Below are 22,353 nucleotides of genomic sequence, written 5' to 3'. Positions count from 1 at the left end.
TACTAAATAACCAAGAGGTCACTGAAGAAATCAAAGAGGGAATCAAAAAATACCTAGAGACAAATGACAATGAAAACACGACAATCCAAAACCTATGGGATGCAGCAAAAGCAGTTCTAAGAGGGAAGTTCATAGCTATACAAGCCTACCTAAAGAAACAAGAAAAATCTCTAGTAAATAATCTCACCTCGCACCTAAAGGAACTAGAGAAAGAAGAACAAACAAAACCCAAAGTTAGCAGAAGGAAAGAAATCATAAAGATCAGAGTAGAAATAAACAGAAAAGAATAGCAAAGATCAATAAAACTAAAAGCTGGTTCTTTGAGAAGATAAACAAAATTGATAAACCATTAGCCAGACTCATCACGAAAAAGATGGAGAGGACTCAAATCAATAAAATTAGAAATGAAAAAGAAGTTACAACAGACACTGCAGAAATACAAATACAAAGCATCCTAAGAGACTACTACAAGCAACTCTATGCCAATAAAATGGACAACCTGGAAGAAATGGACAAATTCTTAGAAAGGTATAACCTTCCAAGACTGAACCCGGAAGAAACAAAATATCAACAGGCTAACAACAAGTAATGAGATTGAAACTGTGATTAAAACTCTTCCAACAAACAAAAGTCCAGGACCAGATGGCTTCACAGGTGAATTCTATCAAACATTTAGAGAAGAGCTAACATCCGTCCTTCTCAAACTCTTCCAAAAAATTGCAGAGAAAGGAACACTCCCAAACTCATTCTATGAGGCCACCATCACCCTGATACCAAAACCAGACAAAGATACTACAAGAAAAGAAAATTACACACCAATATCACTGATGAATATAGATGGAAAGATTCTCAACAAAATACTAGCAAACAGAATCCAACAACATATTAAAAGGATCATACACCATGATCAAGTGGGAGTTATCCCAGGGATGCAAGGATTCTTCAATATATTTAAATCAATCAATGTGATACACCACATTAACAAACTGAAGAATAAAAGCCATATGATCATCTCAATAGATGCAGAAAAAGCTTTTGACAAAATTCAACACCCATTTATGATAAAAACTCTCCAGAAAGTGGCCATAGAGGGAACTACCTCAACATAATAAGGGCCATATACAACAAACCCACAGCAAACATCATTCTCAATGATGAAAAACTGAAAGCATTTCCTCTAAGATCAGGAACAAGACAAGGATGTCCACTCTCGACACTATTATTCAACATAGTTTTGGAAGTCCTATCCATGGCAATCAGGGAAGAAAAAGAAATAAAAGGAATAGAAATTGGAAAAGAAGAAGTTAAACTGTCACTGTTTGCAGATGACATGACACTATACATAGAGAATCCTAAAGATGCCACCAGAAAACTACTAAAGCTAATCAATGAATTTAGTAAAGTTGCAGGTTACAAAATTAATGCACAGAAATCTCTTGCATTCCTATACACTAACAATGAAAGATCAGAAGGAGAAATTAGGGAAACAGTCCCATTCACTATTGCAGCAAAAAGAATAAAACACCTAGGAATAAACCTGCCTAAGGAGGTAAAAGGCCCGTACTCAGAAAACTATAAGACACTGATAAAAGAAATCAAAGGTGACACAAATGGAGAGATATACCATGTTCTTGGATTGGAAGAATCAATATTGTGAAAATGACTATACTACACAAAGCAATCTACAGATTCAGTGCATTACCTATCAAATTGCCAATGGCATTTTTTCCAGAAGTAGAAGAAAAAATCTTCAAATTTGTATGGAGACACAAAAGATCCCGAATAACCAAAGCAATCTTGAGGGGGAAAAAACAGAACTGGAGGAATCATGCTCCCTGACTTCAAACTATACTACAATGCTACAGTAATCAGGATACTATGGTACTGGCACAAAAACAGAAATATAGATCAATGGAATAGGATTAGAAGCCCAGAGATAAACCCATGCACATATGGTTACCTTATCTTTGACAAAGGAGGCAAGAATATACAATGGAGAAAAGACAGGCTCTTCAATAAGTGGTGCTAGGAAAACTGGCAGCTACGTGTAAAAGAATGAAATTAGAACACCCTCTAACACCATACACAAAAATAAACTCAAGGGCTTCCCTGGTGGTGCAGCGGTTAAGCATCTGCCTGCCAATGCAGGGGACACAGGTTCAAGCCCTGGTCCAGGAAGATCCCATATGCCATGGAGCAGCTAAGCCAGTGTGCCACAACTACTGAGCCTGCGCTTTAGAGCCCGCGAGCCACAACTACTGAAGGCCGCGTGCCTAGAGCCTATGCTCTGCAACAAGAGAAGCCACCGCAATGAGAAGCAGGTGCACTACAATGAAGAGTAGCCCCACTCCCTGCAACTAGAGGAAGCCCGCACACAGCAGCGAAGGCCCAATGCAGCCAAAAATAAATAAATAAAATAAATTAATAAACTAAAAAACCCCGCAAAACTCAAAACGGATTAAAGACCTAAATGTAAGACCAGACACTATATAAAACTCTTGGAGGAAAACATAGGAAGAACACTCTTTGACATAAATCACAGCAGGATCTTTTTTGACCCACGTCATAGAGTAATGGAAATAAAAACAGAAATAAACAAATGGGACCTAATGAAACTTAAAGCTTTTGCACAGCAAAGGAAACTATAAACAAGATGAAAAGACAACCCTCACAATGGGAGAAAATACTTGCAAAGGAATCACCGGACAAAGGATTAATCTCCACAATATATAAACAGCTCGTGCAGCTCAATATTAATAAACAGCGCAATTAAAAAATAAGAAGAAGACCTAAATAGACATTTCTCCAAAGAAGACATACAGATGGCCAAGAAGCACATGAAAAGCTGCTCACCATCACTAATTATTAGAGAAATGCAAATCAAAACTACAATGAAGGTATCACCTCACAGTGTTTAGAATGGACATCATCAAGAAATCTACAAACAATAAGTGCTGGAGAGGGTGTGGAGAAAGGGAACCCTCTTGCACTGTTCTTTTTTTTTTTCAAACACAGACTTTTTAAAATTTATATTTTTTACAGCAGGTTCTTATTAGTTATCCATTTTATACATATTAGTGTATATATGTCAATCTCAATTGTCCAATTCATCACACCACCACCACCACTGCCCCCCGCCACTTTCCCCCCTTGGTGTCCATACGTTTCTTTGTTCTTTCTCTGATTGCTTTAGGTGTAAGGTTAGGTTGTTTATTTGAGATTTTTCTTGATTCTTGAGGTGGGATTGTATTTTTGATTTCCTCTTTGATTTCTTCAGTGATCTCTTGGTTATTTAGTAATGTATTGTTTAGCCTCCATGTGTTCGTGTTTTTTACATTTTTTTCCCCTGTAATTCATTTCTAATCTCATAGCGTTGTGGTCAGAAAAGATGCTGGATATGATTTCAATTTTCTTAAATTTACTGTGGCTTGCACTGTGACCCAAGATGTGATCTATGCTGGAGAATTTTCCATGTGCACTTGAGAAGAAAGTGTAATCTGCTGTTTTCGGATGGAATGTCCTATAAGTATGAATTACATCTATCTGGTCTGTTGTGTCATTTAAAGCTTGTGTTTCCTTGTTAATTTTCTGTCTGGATGATCTGTCCACTGGTGTAAGTGAGGTGTCAAAGTCCCCCACTATTATTGTGTTACTGTCAATTTCCTCTTTTATAGCTGTTAGCCTTTGCCTTATGTATTGAGATGCTCCTATGTTGGTTGCATATATATTTATAATTATTATATCTTCTTCTTGGATTGATCCCTTGATCATTATGTAGTGTCCTTCCTTGCCTCTTGTTACATTTTTTCTTTTAAAGTCTATTTTATCTGATATGAGTATTGCTACTCCAGGTTTCTTTTGATTTCCATTTGCATGGAATATCTTTTTCCATCCCCTCACTTTCAGTCTGTATGTGTCCCTAGGTCTGAAGTGGGTCTATTGTAGATTGCATATATATGGGTCTTGTTTTTGTGTCCATTCAGTGAGCCTGTGTCTTTTGGTTGGAGCATTTAATCCATTCACGTTTAAGGTAATTATCGATATGTATGTTCCTATTACCATTTTCTTAATTGTTATGGGTTTGTTTTTGTAGGTCCTTTTCTTCTGTTATGTTTCTCACTTAGAGAAGTTCCTATAGCCTTTGTTGTAGAGCTGGTTTGGTGGTGCTGAATTCTCTTAGCTTCTGCTTGTCTGTGAAGCTTTTGATTTCTCCATGGAATTTGAATGAGATCCTTGCTGGGTAGAATAATCTTGGTTGTAGGTTCTTTCTTTTCATCACTTTAAATATATCATGCCACTCCCTTATGGCTTGTAGAGTTTCTGCTGAGAAATCAGTGGTTAATGTTATGGGAACTCCCTTGTATGTTATTTCTCATTTTTCCCTTGTTGCTTTCAGTAATTTTTCTTTGTCTTTAATTGTTATCAATTTGGTTACTATGTGTCTTGGTGTGTTTCTCCTTGGGTTTATCCTGCCTGGGACTCTCTGTGCTTTCTGGACTTGGGTGGCTATTTCCTTTCCCATGTTAGGAAAGTTTTCGACTATAATCTCTTCAGATATTTTCTCTGGTCCTTCCTCTCTCTCTTTGCCTTCTGGGACCCCTATAATGCGATGTTGTTGTGTTTAATGTTGTCCCAGAGGTCTCTTAGGCTGTCTTCATTTCATTCTTTTTTCTTTATTCTGTTCTGCAGCAGTGAATTCCACCATTCTGTCTTCCAGGTCACTTATCCGTTCTGCTGCCTCAGTTTTTCTGCTCTTGATTCCTTCTAGTGTATTTTCATTTCAGTTATTGTATTTTTCAGCTCTGTTTGTTTTTTCTTTAATTCTTGTAGGTGTTTGTTGTTTAATTCTTCTACGTCTGTGTTAAACATGTCTTGCATCGTCTTGATCTTTGCCTCCATTCTTTTTCCAAGGTCCTGGATCACCTTCACTATCATTATTCTGAATTCTTTTTCTGGAAGGTTGCCTATCTCCACTTTATTTAGTTGTTTTTCTGGGGTTTTTTTCTTGTTCCTTTATCTGGTACATAGCTCTCTGCCTTTTCATCTTGTCTTTCTGTGAATGTGGTTTTTGTTCCACAGGCTGCGGACTGTAGTTCCTCTTGCTTCTGCTGTCTGCCCTCTGGTGGATGAGGCTATCTACGAGGCTTGTGCAAGTTTCCTGATGGGAAGGTTGGATACAGCTCGGTGTTGCTCTGGTGGGCAGAGCTCAGTAAAACTTTAATCCACTTGTCTGATGATTGGTGGGGCTGGGTTCCTTACCTGTTGGTTGTTTGGCCTGAGGCGACCCAACAGTGGAGCCTACCTGGCTCTTTGGTTGGGCTAATGGTGGACTCTGGGAGGGCTCACGCCAAGGAATACTTCCCAGAACTTCTGCTGTCAGTGTCCGTGTCCCCACAGTGAGCTACAGCCACCCCCCGCCTCTGCAGGAGACCCTCCAACACTAGCAGGTAGGTCTGATTCAGTCTCCTGTGGGATCACTGCTCCTTCCCCTGGGTCCCGACGCGCACACTACTTTGTGTGTGCCCTCCAAGAGTGGAGTCTCTGTTTCCCCCAGTCCTGTTGAAGTCCTGCAGTCAAATCGCGCTAGCCTTCAAAGTGTGATTCTCTAGGAATTCCTCCTCCTTTGCCAGACCCCCAGGTTGGGAAGCCTGAAATGAGGCTCAGAACCTTCACTCCAGTGGGTGGACTTCTGTGGTATAAGTGTTTTCCAGTTTGTGAGTCAGCCACCCAGCAGTTATGGGAATTGATTTTATTGTGACCCCTCCTACCGTCTCATTGTGGTTTCTTGTTTGTATTTGGATGTGGGGTATCTTTTTTGCTGAGTTCCAGTGTCTTCCTGTCAATGATTGTTCAGCAGTTACTTGCGATTCCGGTGCTCTCACAAGAGGGAGTGAGCGCACGTCCTTCTACTCCACTATCTTCCCCTCTTGCACTGTTGGTGGGAATGTAAATTGATACAGCCACTATGGAGAACAGTATGGAGGTTCCTTAAAAAACTAAAAATAGAATTACTATATGACCCAGCAATCCCACTCCTGGGCATATACCCAGAGAAAACCATAATTCAAAAAGACACATGCACCCCAATGTTCATTGCAGCACTGTTTACAATAGCTAGGTCATGGAAGGAACCTAAATGCCCATCGACAGATGAATTGATAAAGCAGAGGTGGTACATATATACAATGGAATATTACTCAGCCATAAAAAGGAACGAAATTGGGTCATTTGTAGAGATGGGGATGGACCGAGAGACTGTCATACAGAGTGAAGTAAGTCAGAAGAACCAATATTGTATATTAATACATATATGTGGAATCTATGAATATGGTACAGATGAACCGGTGTGCAAGGCCCAAATAGAGACACAAATGTAGAGAACAAACATATGGACACCAAGGGGGGTAAGCGGGGAAGGCCTGGTGGTGGGATGAATTGGGAGATTGGGATTGATATATATACACTAATATGTGTAAAATAGATAATAAAAAAAGAAAGGAATCAAGCGCTTGTCTAGATATCAGATATGAACAATCCCCTAAATCAGAAAACAATTACAGTTGCATCAAAAATATTATAATATTTAGGAATAAATTAAGCAACAGCAGTTCAAGATTTATACACTGAAAACAAAACACTGCTGGACAAAATTTTAAAAGATTTAAATAAATGGATAGACAGTTTGTTCATGGATTGGAAGACTCAGTATTATTATTAAAATGGTAATTCTACCCAAATTGATTCAGTATAATCCCTGTTTTCTTCCCAGCGTTTTTGTTTTTGGTAAAAATTGACAAGCTAATACTAAAATTTATGTGGAAATGTAAAGGGCCTAGATTGGCCGAAAGTAATTTTGAAAAGAAGGAAAACTTTGGAGGACTTGCGTGGTACAATTTCAATACTTTCTTATAAATCTATATTAATAAATTTGGCAAAATATTAGCATAAAGAAGAAATATAGATAAATGATTCAAAATTGTGAATCAATGAATAAACCCTTATATTTTATGGTCAGTTAATATTCGACACAGCTGCCAACGCAATTCAGTTGAAAAGGACAGCGTTTCTGGTAACTGGTACTGGAATAATTACATATTCATATATAGGAAAAATAGTTAGGTCCTTGACACTCACTGTAGAGATAAATGAACTCAAAATGAATCATAGTCCTAAATATAAGCTCTAAAATTTTAGATCTTCTAGAAGACCTTGGATTAGGCAAAGCAGTTTTAGATACAACACCAGGAGTAAGGCCATAAAAGAAAAAAAAACTGAACTTCATTTAAATGAACGTTTACACTACATGACTAAAGGAATGATAAGACAAGCCCCAGACAGAAATATTAGCAAATCATATCTGATATAGGACTTATATCTGGAATGTATAAAGAACTCTTAAAAATCAGTAAGAAGACAATGCACTTAAAAGGGGAAGACTTTGATAGAAGTATTTCATCAAAGATGTATGGATGGAAAATGACCACATGAAAAGGTGTTCAACCTCATTAGGCAAATGCAGATTTAAACCATGAGATACAACTACACACCTACTACAATGACTGTAATTTAAATGACAGAAAATGCTGAGTGTTAGCAAGAATGAAGAGCATCTGGAACCCTCAGACATTGTTGGGAATATAAAATGATACAGCCAACTTTGGAAAACAGTTTAACAGTTTCTTTAAAAGTTAATCAGAAACTTTGCATATAACCTAGAAATTCTATTCCTAGGACTCTGTATAAGAAAAATGAAAACACATGTTTACATTGAAACATTTACACAAACATTTATAGCAGAATTATTCATAATAGCTAAAAACTAAAAAATATTGAAATATCCACTGTTTGGTAAATGGATAAACAAAATGTCATGTGTTCATGCAATAGCATACTGTTCAGCAATGAAAAGGAACACTGTACTGAATACTGATACATGCTACAATGGGAATGAACTTCAAAAACATTTTACTAAGTCAAGGGTCAGCAAATTTTTTTCTCTAAAAAGCCAGATAGTAAATACTTTATGGTTTGTGGGCCACAGAGCCTCTGTTGCAACTACTCAACTCCACTATTGTAGTGTGAAAGCAACCATAGACAATATGGAGTGGACATGGTTATGTTCCAATAAATTTTATTTACAAAAACATGTGGCCTGCTAGATTTGGCTTGCAGACTGTAGCTTGCCAATTCCTGCTAAGTGAAAGAAGCCAGATGAATAAGATTACATATTGTATGGTTTCATTTATATTGAAATGCCAGAAAAGGCAAATCTATAGAGGGAAAAAAAGCCCATTAGTGGTTGCATGTGGCTGGAATGGGGTGGGGGTAGGGGTGATTGGCTACAAATAGACTCAAAGCAAATTTTGGGGGTGATGAAAAAATCCTAAAACTGAATTTTGATTATTTTGTACAACACTACAAAGTGATTACAACTTATTGAATTTTACCCTTACAATGGATGAAGTTAAGGGAATGTAAATTACATTTCAATAAAGATGAAAAAAAAGGAATAAACATAAAAGACTAGTAGGTTTTCCATGTTATGTCCATGGTAGATATTAAATTTTAAATGATATATAACTGAGGCTGGAAAAATGAGTACATGGGTAAAGACTAAAAGTAAAAATAAGAATAGTTATAAAAGATGACAGAATTGGAATCTGAGGAAATTATGAAAGCCAAAACTATTATTGAAATAGTAATTTCTTTTCAGTTATATGCTACTAAAGTTCAGTGTTTTTTTTTAACAAACAACTTTTGACCTGCTTCCTTGTCTCGGCATCAAATTCAGCTGTATCACATCCATTCTTCCTGAGTCACATACATGCTGTCCCCCTCAGAGAGTTTGCATCTGGATTTCTGATTTAAATGTCAGTGAGAGCACCTGAATAGTCTGCTTCCACTTTGTTCCAAGCTTTTAAGACTACAGTGTGAAAATTTTTCAAAGAAATACATAAGTAAATATATTTTAGCTACATTTAAGACAAGGAAAACCCCTGCAGACCATGAATAGAAGGGAAATCCTTAGTGATGAGTGGATGTTGATGTTATCTGACTCACAGAAATCTGGATCGTGTTGGCCAGGTTTCTGTGAGTTAAGCCAAATTTAAGAGACTACACATTTTAAGAGAGTCAAATATATCTTGCAAATGGGAGATTGGAACTGGGCTGTCTGCATAAAGCAGGGAACTGGGACCATGTTTCCAGGCAGTAAAACTAGACCTGTAAAAACTCCACCTGACACTGTTGGTGTTCTTGTGGGTCAGACAAGCCTCTATACAAAAATGGAAACCAAATATGTTGTGTGTGGATGTGGTGTCTGGAATAGAGCTCTACCCATGTGGGAGCAAAGCCCCAATCTTCCTGATTTAAGACTTTTGCTCTGAAGCTATGCAACTCTGAAGCACTAGTCTGAGGAACCATGAAACAATATGGCAGTAAAGAGTTCACAAAATATAAAACTCCCACATACAGAGAACTTCCAAGTAAGTATTTTAGGGTATGTCAGGAAATCTATTGCCATAAGAGACAGCAGATACATTAAATAGAGTCATAACTGAGAAAATAAGAATAAGAACACAATCCCGAAAAAGAATTTAGAAATAAGAATGTTTAAGAATTTCAAATGAAACAGTAGCTCACAATGAGAACAGAAGTAAATAAGAACAGGCAGAAAGAGAAAGGATCCTTTATAAGTCTTAAATATAATAAAAGTTGGTGAAATTAAACTCTTTGATGGCTTAAATTGACACAGCAGAAGAGAGAATTAGTGAATCAAAAGTCTCAACTGAGAAAGTCTGGATGAACAAATCATCTAGAATATAGAATAAAAAGATAGAGGTTGACAGAATGGCCAGCATTAAAAAGTCTACAAACAATAAATGCTGGAGAGGGTGTGGAGAAAAGGGAACCCTCCTGCACTGTTGGTGGGATAGTAAATTGGTGCAGCCACTATGGAAAACAGTATGGAGGTTCCTTAAAAACTAAAAATAGAATTACCATATGATCCAGTAATCCCACTCCTGGGCATATATCCAGAGAAAACTAATGCGAAAAGATACACGCACCCCAGTGTTCATGGCAGCACTATTTACGATAGCCAAAACATGGAAGCAACCTAAATGTCCATCGATAGATTAGTGGATAAAGATGTTGTATACATATATACAATGGAATACTACTCAATCATAAAAAAGAATGAAATAATGCCATTTACAGCAACATGGATGGACCTAGGGATATCATACTAAGTGAAGTAAGTCAGACAAAGACAAATATCATATGATATCACTTATATGTGGCATCTAAAATATGATACAGATGAACTTATTTACAAAACAGAAACAGACTCACAGACATAGAAAACAAACTTATGGTTACCAAAGGGGAAAGAGAGCAGGGGAAGATAAACTAGGTGTTTGGGCTTAGCAGTTACAAACTATTATATATAAAGTAGATAAGCAACAAGGACCTACTGTATAGCACAGGGAACTATATTCGATATCCTGTAATAAACCATAATGGAAAAGAATATACAGATATATAACTGAATCACTTTGCTGTATACCAGAAACTAACACATTATAAATCAACTGTACTTCAATTTAAAAAATTAAAAATAATTTTTTAAAAGATAGAGGTTGAAAATATGAAAGAGGAGTTAAGAAACAGGAAAATAGACTGAGTAAGGAGTTCCAGAAGGTAAGAATAGTAGGCATCAGGGAAGAGATACTTCTTAAAGGTTGAAAATATGCTAGATTTGGAGAGTGATGTGTCTTCATATTGAAAAAGCCCATCAGTTCCACGAAGGATTTTAAACAGGACAAAGAAAAAATTTCCACCCTAGGTAAACTGAGTTGTAGGTCAAGGACACACACACACACACACACACACACACAGACACACACACACACACACACACTTACTCATTCTTGCAATTAGAAAAAAGATTACCTACAAAAAAATGGGAAACCGATTATCAACACATTTGTCAGAAACTAACTGATACCAGTGTACAGTGAGGTTATGGGTTGTGTCCATGTTAAGGAAATGAATTCAAGTGAGACATCATTTTCTTTTATGAAAAGATTACTTTTCCTCCTTTGAATTATGTTTACTGGAGGGATGTTAACCCAACCTTTATTTAGATTTTACAAACCAAACAAATGTTTAAGTGTACTTTTCCATTGGTTAGATATGTGGTTCCCTGTTTACATAACACAATTTAAAATTAATTTATAAAGCATATCTACAGTTTAAGAAGTCTGCTAAGCAAATGATAAGGATTTAATTAGTATTTATCACTTTTTTATTGTTGATGGTGCTTTTATTTTTAATTTTTATTGGAGTATACTTGATTTTACAATGTTGTGTTAGTTTCTGCTGCACAGCAAAGTGAATTAGTTATACATATGCATATATTCACTCTTTTTCAGATTCTTTTCCCATAAGTCATTACAGAGTATTTATCTATTTTATATAGTATAGTGTATATGTCAATCTCAATCTCCCAATTTATCTCTCCCTCCACCCTTCCCCCCTGCCACTGCTTTCTCCCCTGGTAACCGTAAGTTTGTTTTCTACATCTGACTCTATTTCTGTTTTTATGGTACTTGATTTGTATACATTTAATAGAGGTAAAAGAGAAGACAGGTACATTTTAAATATATATTTTAGGATACATTGTCAGCCTGTAGTGGCACTGCATTTGTTCATGGAATAGCAGCAAAGCATAAGACTATATGCTCAATATTGTGTAAAAGCATCTAGAATTTCAAAAGAAAGAGTAGATACAATCTACTTTTTAAAGAGCTTAATTACATATTAGGAAAATCAACTAAGACTTTAAGGGATAATCACAAAAGGACTTTATATTAACTCCCACTATCCTTATTCATTGAGAGAAGTTCATCTCTTGTGTATGGTGCAAAACCAGAAGCTCTTACACACCTATGATTCCTTCAAGTGAACCTGCTTTCCAGTCTCTCGTAACAGTTAAAGCTTCCTACTTATTTCATGGTTGCAGCTACTCCTCTTCTAGCTAGGGCCTACTGCAGGTGAATGACTTCATGGGTGAAGGGATCCCGGAGGCTCCTTTTGTCTTTCTTGCTTACCTCTTTCCTAACTCCACAGCTACGATTTCTGACCCCTCTGGAGTTGGAGCTTGGGGGAGAGAGGGAGAGGTAAGGGGAATAGAAATGTTCCTACTTGACTGGTACTGTTATCAGATACCTGTCAATTAGCTGGGCTTGACAGATTTTTAAAACTGACCTTCTTTTGTAGAGTAATTTCATGGGTTCTTTGGACATCCCTTGTTGCTGCACATCTCTTACCTACACTTCTATCTTACTCTCTCCTTAGCCTCTAGAATTCTAGAAATAACATTCAGTTTCTCAGCTGCTGAGCTCAGTTTACCCTTTTAGGTGGTCCTCTTAAGTAGGACCTAAGACAACCCTCCTATGACTCTCACTTTCAAATTTCCCGAATGGTTACTGGGAAGCTTGCACATTAAAAAAATCTGGTTAATATCTGGGAATTTAGGCTGATTCTAAAGCAAGAGTAAATCTCCATCATCCTAGCTCAACGTTTTCAGTATCTGGGGTGGAGTCAGATTCCAGTCCATCCGGTCTTCTTATCTGTGAGGAACAGTCAGTCCTTCCAAGTTGTTCCATTAAAACTCCTTTCTCTTCATTTGAGGCAAAAGAGGAAGTATACCCTCCACATCTTGGATTTGATTTTTTCCTACTTATAACCTAATAAGTTAGCTTTTTACTATTTCATGGATGCTGGCAGAAGTCATGAGGCTCGTGGTTTAGAAACAATGGACTTTATTATTCACTGCACAGCAGGTATCAAGACTATCGAGTTTGCATTAGTTCCCCTGAACCCCAAGTCCAGTGGGGGTGATGGGGAGGGCCTAAATGGATGCCTACACATATAGTAAGTAGATCACATTATAGGAGAGAAACAGAACTTGGAGAATCCACTGTTTTCATAGTAAGCAGTTAAGTATAAACTACTCTTTATCCCAGAGGGTGATGTTCCCAGAGAGAATATAAGTGATATTACTGTATTGTTGTTTTGACTTTATACTATTTCTGATTTTGATAAAGATAAGTTGCAAAAGGTGAGTTTACTATTCTTAAGTCCTTCAGTGGATAAAAGGAAGAATCATGGATTGCTTCTTTATCTCACCAATAAGCCCTCTTCTTATTAGTGGGATAGTTTTTCTCTAAGTGAAATGATTAGGGAAGTTTCTTGCTTCTGATCAAATAGTGATTAAAAAATATTGTTGTGGTCTTCCTTTTTTAAGAAAAATAAAAGTTTCCTTATAGTTTTAGTAAAAGTATACATTCTGCCCTAATGAAAAAAAATTGTTTTATCATACTATACTAGGGGAAAATTGCAATAATATTTTCTCTGGACCTAAAAAACAACAGTCTGAAGAATTTTTATTTAATTATGTGGTAAAGTCTTTTAAAAATACAAATATTTATCCAATAACTTCTGAGTCCATATTAAACTGAATTGTAAAGATGTTTTATAATATTTTCATTGTTTAAAACTGGATCCAATATGAACAATATTTAAGGTTATTAAACTGCTTATCAAAAAAGAAATATATCATTAAGTTAGTATGTAGTCAGTTAATTGCTTCATCAAATTTATGTTCACCTTTATTGCAGTTTCACATCTTGCAATATCTACAGCATTAAGAAAGGAAGTTACTTGGCGAAGTGGTTGAGATTATGAGCCAATACATAGTGACTGGTAGTTATTTGCGAACATTAACACAGTATTATTTTCAGCAGCCCTGTAGGTAATAGAAAGGGGTTACGAACTAAAGGCTAAAGGACTGGACCTGCCATTTATTAGCTGTGTTACCTTGGGAAAGGTACTTTATTTTTCAAAGTGTTTCCTCATCTGTAAAACAGTTACAATATATCTGTGGAATCTAGTGGGTTTATGGACCAAGTGTTCTTTAAATGTTAGTCTGATATTGTTGTCATCATTCCTCTGTTGACAAATATGCCTTATTGGTAAATACATGTCTATATTAAAAACTATTTTATGTGTATAACAATTGTCCCAAAGCTAGCTATATTTGTGAGAATGGATCTGTGTAAATCTCTCTCTTTGTTACTGGGGGTGGGGGCTTGTGTGAGTCTGCATGTGGGCAAGCATGTCTGTCCGTGGGCATGTGTAAAGGTGATGTGCATGCAGGTGACAACTCCCCGTGCATGTGTATGTGCTTACATATCTGTGTTCTTTATATATGCACGTTTGTGCATACATATGCCTATGTTTGTGCATTTGGATATCAGAGGGCTGAATAAACAGCATTTATTTCATTAGGGTTTCATTAGAAAAACAGGAAAACAACATGAATTATTCATATTTATATTAAACAAAAAGAAGTTTTAAATTTTTATTTTTAGTATTAGAGTAGGTAATGTGTTGCATTTTAAATTCCTTTGAACACTGTCAAAGGATATAATATGTAAAATTTGTTTTTAGACTGCAGAACCTTTCTTTTGAGACATTGATCTTTACAAGCACTAAAGTTTGTCACATATTCTCTTTTTTTCATATAAAAGAGAAATAACAGCTTGAGATTCATAACCTCTGAAACTAGATTTTCAGAAAAATTTGTTGGGTTAATATCTTTAGTAATTGTTTGGGGGCCTTTTTTCTTAACAGTTCAACTACTGTCATTTGTGTATTATTCCCATTTGTATGTCTGTCTTCACTTTTTGTAAGATTTCTTTATCTCCTTATGAGTTATTAACTTGATCCTTTAGGCAATACAGAATAGTGATTAAGAGAGCAGACTCTGGAATTCCACTTCCTAAGTTCATATACATGTTTCACCACTTAACTGTGTGGCTTTCAACAAGCTAACCTTCCTACCTCTCAGTTTCCTCACCTATAAAGTGGGGATAATAATAGTACCTATCTCATATGTTTTTATTGAGAAATGAATGAGAGAATTCATATAAATGCATGTGACAAAGTGCCATTCCTGGCGTTAATCAAGCTCTCTTCTCACTTTTTATTTTCCTCTTTCAAAAGCCCCAGGATTCTGCTTCCCTTCCTACTGCAGCCACTTAGTCTGTTTAAGATGTCTCAGTTCCTTGGCCTACTATAGAATTCATTCTGAGAAATATTACCCTCCCTCCCTTTCACTACCTGAGGCAAAAGTACTCAACCAGTCTTTTGAGGCTCAGAGTTTAGTTTTTTTCTGTTTTTATTTTTATTATTATTTTAAATTAATTATTTATTTATTTTTGGCTGCGTTGGGTCTTTGTTGCTGCGCGTGGGCTTTCTCTAGTTGTGACGAGCAGCGGCTACTCTTCGTTGCGGTGCGCGGGCTTCTCATTGCGGTGGCTTCTCATTGCGGAGCATGGGCTCTAGGCGCGGGCTTCAGCAGTTGCGGCACACGGGCTTCAGTTGTTGTGGTTCGTGGGCTCTAGAGCACAGGCTTAGTACTTGTGGTGCACGGGCTTAGTTGCTCCACAGCATGTGGGGTCTTCCTGGACCAGGGCTCGAACCCATGTCCCCTGCATTGGCAGGCAGATTCTTAACCACTGGCCTACCAGGGAAGCCCTTTTTTCCTGTTTTTAAATGTTAACAATAGTGGGGGAAACTAACAGGACAAAAATAGCAAATAAACAAGGGTGATGTTATCACGTTTCCAAAAGTTTACAGTGAAATGTGTTCCTAGTTCTTAGCTTTTCAGTGGGGCCAGTCTCTGATTTTTCTTCATCTAATTCCACAAATATTTTAGTCATTGCTTTGTATTTGTGCTAATTCTTCTCTCTACAATATTATTTCTTCTTTATGACCCAGGCTTACTTAGTCCCTAACTTTTTCAAACTTTGGAGCTCACGTGCCTAGGACCCCTTTCATGTTTAGAGAATGCTCCTATCTCCTTCCCTCTTAATTTTTTTTCTTTAAGCTTCATTGAGATATAATTGACATATAGCATCATATAAGTTTAAGGTATATACAACATAATGATTTGATATATGTATATATTGCAAAGTTATTACCACGAGAAGGTTAGTTAACACATCCATCACCTCAACATTTTTATAATTTTTGTGTATGTGGAGAACTTTTAAGATCTATTTTCATAGCAACTGTCAAATATACTATAGAGTATTATTATCTAGAGTCACTATGCTTTACATTACATCCCCAGAACTTACTCATCTTATAACCAGACGCTTGTACCCTTTTAACCACTCTCACCCATTTTCTGCCCCCCACCAGACCCTGTTCTCTGGTTCTGTGAGTTGGTTTTGGTTTTATTTTTTCAGATTCCATATATGAGTGAGATCATACAGTATTTGCCTTTCTTTGTCTGACTTATTTCACTTAGTATAATACCCTCAAAGTCCATTCTTAATTTTTTCCTTAAGGCCACAGCATTGCTAATGGATATTTAGAAACACAAGTAAGATTCATCTATAGTTTAAGAAATCCAGTCAGTATAACTTTGGGTTCCCTTTGTAAAGGAAGGTTGTATGGGCATTTCATTGTAGTAACTAGGGTGGGTAGGCCCACCGAAGTGAGGACCAAGAGCTTTGTGTGATGCATTGGAACATGGGATTGATTAGAGAGGTTGTCTTAGGCAGAGGTTTGGAACTACGGATGAGATGGGAGGGGTGTGTGAGTGTAGGGTGGAAATTACAACTCCCTCTGCCCCTTCCTCCCAGAGATGCCTTTGTGTGTCTACTGTCTACTGGTACTGAACTTAGGGAGAAGAGATGGCTTCGGAAGCCCTATATCTTATTTTCATTTTACATGGTTCTTGAGTAAGAGTTGTAATGTTTTGAGTATATATATTAAGATGGGCTTCCTTTTTACTCTGATCTCTTCTAAGTTGTAAACAAAAGCAGAACTATGTTATAATCCAAAGATAAACAGTATTAGGGCTTCCCTGGTGGCGCAGTGGTTGAGAGTCCGCCTGCCGATGCAGGGGACACGGGTTCATGCCCCGGTCTGGGAAGATCCAACATGCCGCGGAGCGGCTGGACCCGTGAGCCATGGCCGCTGAGCCTGCGCGTCGGGAGCCTGTGCTCCGCAACGGGAGAGGCCACAACAGTGCGAGGCCTGCGTACCGCAAAAAAAAAAAAAAAAAAAAAAAAAAAGATAAACAGTATTGTGTGGAAACTATAAGGTTGCATAGTTTAAGCTGATATTCCAAGCAAAGTAAGGTGTGTACCATTATGTATGCTTTTTGTTTTCAGGGGTTTGGTAAAGCTATTTAGAACAAAAACTTTTCCGGCTTAATATGATATCTCAAAGGCCTTTAAAAAGAGTGATTAGGATTGATCAATTTTCAGATTATTTTTGTTTGTTTATTTTTAAAGATTATTTTTAAAAATTAAAAAGTACAAATTGCTTTGATTAATCTGTAAGCATTATGGGCTCTTCTCTACAAGCTCTTGCCAGTTTTGAAAAACCACTGAAACATCATTAATATTCAGAAAACACTTAATTTTATACCCCTATCCTAATTAAATAACTTGTACAATTTGAAATTCTATTTATTTTTATCATAGAGTATAATCTCTCTTGATTTATAATGATTACCTACTAATTTTGATTCCTTTTCTCATGAAAATTAATGTTCTCTAGAAGAAAACGATGTCATTTCAACAGAGAGCAAGGAACACAAATATTAACATAGATAATCTTATTTATATATCTTTGCAAGGAAATTGTATGGGATGTCCATAAGCTACAAAGAGTTTCAAAAAATTAGAGGATCTTATTTTAAATAAAGGGTATAGATTACTCTTTTAGGTGCTTTATTTTCTTCCATGCTGCTTCTCTTCTGTTTGTAAGTTTCTCCAGCAACCTATATACATTTCCCCTTGACCATTAACAGGCTTTAATAGCAACTATTTTGCTTTTCATTGCCATGGTTATTCCAAGTAAGCATTTTGCTAAACATCTCTTTGAGGAAATCAATATATTTTACACACTTTACTTTGTATTTGCACTTTGCCTAGTAGGTAGCATAAAACTGACCTCACTGTATGTGTTCAAGGAGTAACTATTAATTGATTAATGTCATCTTTTCTACAAGGAAAGTAATACCAATATTAAGTAACTTCCGCCAAATTGCTAATGATTCCCTTTGAAAATGCTCAGGTATATTTTACTTCAGGTCTAGAACAGTTTAAGAAGATCATATAGCACCTAAAATATGTTAATAGTTTAATGAACTCCAAGCCATATTGTAGAAATGACTTTTCTCTTAAGCCTTAAGTCTGGGAGTTTTACAGTTCCATTTAGGAGAATACACTCCTAAGTTATATTTGTTTTGAAAAAAGTTGTGTCACTGTAGCCAAGTATCTGTCAATGGAGAAGTGGATAAAGATGTGGTACATACATTCATCAATGAGAAAGAAGGAAATCCTGCCATTTGTAAACAACATTGATGAACCTTGAGGGCATTATGCTAAGTGAAATAAGTCAGACAAAGAAAGACAAATACTGTATGGTATTACTTGTTTGTGGGATCTAAGAAAAACTAAACTCATAGAAACTGAGCGTAGAGTGGTGGTTGCTAGACTGGAGGGTAAAGGGGAGTGGTCAAAGGGTACATACTTTCAATTATAAGATGAGTAAGTTCAGGGGATCTAATGTACAGAATTTTGATTATAGTTAATAATACTGTATTATATATACTTGAAAGTTGCTAAGAGAGTAAATCTCAAATGTTCTCACCCCCAAAGAGAAATGGTAATTATGTAATGGGATGGAGGTATTAACTTATGCTACAGTGGTATCATTTTGCAATATATAATAGCATCAAATCAACATGTTGTACAGGGACTTACCCGGTAGTGCAGTGGTTAAGAATCCGCCTGCCAGTGCAGGGGACACAGGTTCAATCCCTGGTCTGTGAAGATCCCACATGCAGCAGAGCAACTAAGCCCATGCACCACAACTACTGAGCCTGCGCTCTAGAGCCCGTGAGCCACAACTACTGAGCCCACATGCCACAACTACTGAAGCCTGTGCACCCTAGAGCCCATGCACGGCAACAAGGGAAGACACTGCAATGAAAGCCTGCGCGCACTGCAATGAAGAGTAGCCCCCGCTCGCTGCAGCTAGAGAAAGCCCATCTGCAGCAATGAAGACCCAGTGCAGCCAAAAATAAATAAATAAATTTATTTTTTAAAAAAATTGTACACCTTAAACTTACACAATGTTATATGTCATTTATGTTTCAGTAAAGCTGGAAAATAAAGATTTTGTGACTAAGAGTAATATAATAGTAAGATATTAAATATTAACAAGTAACTAATGCTAAATGCCATACGATTTACACCATGGGATTTACAATTTTAAAGTGTTTAGTAATTGGTCTACCAGATCCATTTTGTTTATATAAAATGGGAACTTAAAAACTTAATGAGGTCCCTATATTAAGAGATTGGGTTTGACTTTAATCAATAGGCATGTGAAATACTAGTTTTTCATCTTAGAAAAAGTGTTTAAAGGGGAAGATGTTTCTGGTGTTACAAAGGTAAAATATGAAATAATCTGGGGAAATTTAGTCTATGTATTTACCAACAATATTTAAATCGTATAAGTGAAGCATTTGTAGCATATATTTCTTATTTTCAATAGTTTTAATTATTAAAACTTGGAGAATAAATCACTGTAGTGAAATAGTCTCTTCTTGAAATCTTTGATAAAAATTTTATTTTTTAACATCTAAAATTAAAGAAATAAATACTTAAAGCTTGGTATTCACTTCTGTTCTCTTCTTGCTTCTCATCCCTTCTCCCCAAAGCAGATTGCCAAACTGAGGCAGCAACTACAACGTAGTAAGCAGAGCAGTCGGCACAGTAAAGAGAAGGATCGTCAGTCACCTCTCCATGGCAACCATATAGCAATCAATCACACTCAGGTAGGCTAACTTCTTGTCCAGATTGGAATAATTCCTTTTAAAGGGTTCGTTATAAAGGAGAACCCATCATTTTAGGATTAAAAAAAAATTAATGTAAATCTCTAGCTCTGTTACATTACAATGTTTGTTTTAAGAAGTTTTTGTTTTAGCCATATGTGTAATCTTTTAATAACAGACATAACAGAGTGTAGTGGTCACAAGGATGACTGTTACTGGCCTGGGCTGATATCCTAGCTCATTCACTTACTAAGCAACTCTGGGCATTATCTTATTTAATCTTCCTAATAGTACCTTAACCCATCTCTCTCTGTGTCTCTTGATATATTTTACCCCTATCTGACTTAGGAAGAAATTGAGAATTCGTTTTTTTGTCCTCCCACCCCCACCCCAAACATGTACTCACATCCCCATGGAACAAACTTCGGGTAATGCTATTCTAGGCCAAATTTACTTACAAATATTAATGTAAATTTTAGTAAATAAAATATAGTCAGTATAGCAGGAGAAACCCAAGTAGTATATCAAAAAAATCTAATTAGGGGTTGTTTCACAAATGTAAGGATAATTCAACATTAGGAAATGTATTAGGTTAGTTCATTGCATCAGAAAGTCAAAGTAGATGCTGAATAACATAATAACACTTGATAAAAACTCAGTATCCATATGTGATAAAAACTTATCCTAAAATAGGACACTTCCTAATGGGACTAACTGCAAATGTAGTTAGATCCTAACAATAAAATACTGGAAGTATTTCTGTTAAAATAAAAGTGAAGTCATAGATGTCTGTAATTATTGATGTTATTTGCTAGTAGTTAAGAGGTTCTAGACAGAGCAGTAAGAAATGTTATCACTGTGCATACGATATTGTTGTATATTTAGAAGATCAAAGTGAATTTACTAAACTATTAAAAAACTAATGATAGGATGGCTAAAATGGAAGATATTGACAATACCAAGTGTTGATAAGGATGTGAGGCAACCAGAACAGCCACACATTGCTGGTGGCAACACAAAATGGTACAGCTACTTTGGAAAGAAGTTTGGCATTTTCTTAAGAAATTAAACATACACTGACCATATAGCCCAGGAATTCCACTCTTTGGTATCTGTCCACAAGAAATAAAAACATATGTCCAGACAGTGACTTGTATATCATTGTTCATGGCAGCAGTATCTATAAGAGTCAAAAAATGGAAGCCAACAAATATCCATGAACTGGTGAATGGATAAACAGCCCTTCATACATCCATATAGTATAATACTATTCAGCAGTAAAAAGGAAGGAACTACTGGTACTTACAACAACATGGTTGAATCTCAAAAACATCATGGCAAGTGAAAGAAGTCAGAAGTAAAAGGCTACATACTATATGATTCATTACATTAAATCCTCAAAAAAGCAAAATGATGCAAAGTATTAGGGGTGGGAATTGACTGTAGAAAAGCCCTAGAGAAATTTTTTGGATGATAGAAGTTTCTAAAATGTGATTATACTGATAACTGGATGACTATATATTTACAAAGCTCAATGAGCTACATACTTAAAATGGGAGGATTTTATTGTATGTCAGTTATACCTCATCAAAGCTGTAAAACAAACATGTAGTTGGCAAGCAAGCCTCAGACATTTCAAGAGAAAATTCACATATGCCTTACTTTTTCTTCTTAATCTGGAAGAATTAATATATTATTCTTATTTTGTTTATTTCAAACACCTTTTCTGTAAGAGCCCAATGCATTTATAGTATATCTATTGACATATTGATTTAACAGAAAAAATTTATACACTTATTCCCAATTTACATTGAATTTTTTGGCATTGTAGTTATGTTTAAAAATAATTATCTTTTGGGCTTCCCTGGTGGCGCAGTGGTTGAGAGTCCGCCTGCCGATGCAGGGGACACGGGTTCATGCCCCAGTCCGGGAAGATCCCACATGCTGCGGAGCGGCTGGGCCCGTGAGCCACGGCCGCTGAGCCTGCGCGTCCGAAGCCTATGCTCCGCAACGGGAGATGCCACAACAGTGAGAGGCCCGCGTACCGCAAAAAAAAAAAAAAATTATTATTGTTATTATCTTTTGCTATACCTACTGGAATAGTTGTAGATGAACTATGAAGTCTAGAATGTGCTTTAATATACTCAAAGAACAAAAACAAGTGGATGTTTAGATGAAATAAAGTTAGAAAATGTTGATAAGTTTTGGAACTGGATGATGTGCACCTGAGTGTTCATTATACTATTCTGTTTAATTATATTTATGATTATAATTTTTTACAATAAAAAGGAGAAAAACTGAGAACTTAATGATCAGATAAAATGTAAACATATAAAAATCAGTTGTTTTCTCCTATACTAGTAAAGGTAAACTACTGTTTCCCTCTGCTTATAACATTCCTGACACCAAATGTGTGAGAT

The 22,353-nt window shown here is 36.3% G+C and overlaps 1 protein-coding gene across 1 annotated transcript in view; it reads left to right on the top strand.

Annotated features, from left to right (window-relative positions):
- Positions 1-22,353, top strand: part of GLCCI1 (glucocorticoid induced 1) — a 120,631-nt gene that overhangs the window by 70,735 nt on the left and 27,543 nt on the right. The window contains exon 4 of the mRNA XM_079932447.1: positions 19,820-19,936. Coding sequence (XP_079788573.1) covers positions 19,820-19,936 — 117 coding nt within the window. The remainder of the gene's footprint in view (positions 1-19,819; positions 19,937-22,353) is intronic.

The sequence above is a fragment of the Stenella coeruleoalba genome (genome assembly GCF_951394435.1).
Source record: "Stenella coeruleoalba genome assembly, chromosome: 9".
In the NCBI taxonomy this organism is placed as follows: Eukaryota; Metazoa; Chordata; class Mammalia; order Artiodactyla; family Delphinidae; genus Stenella; species Stenella coeruleoalba.
This window is presented reverse-complemented; position numbering and strand designations above follow the sequence as displayed.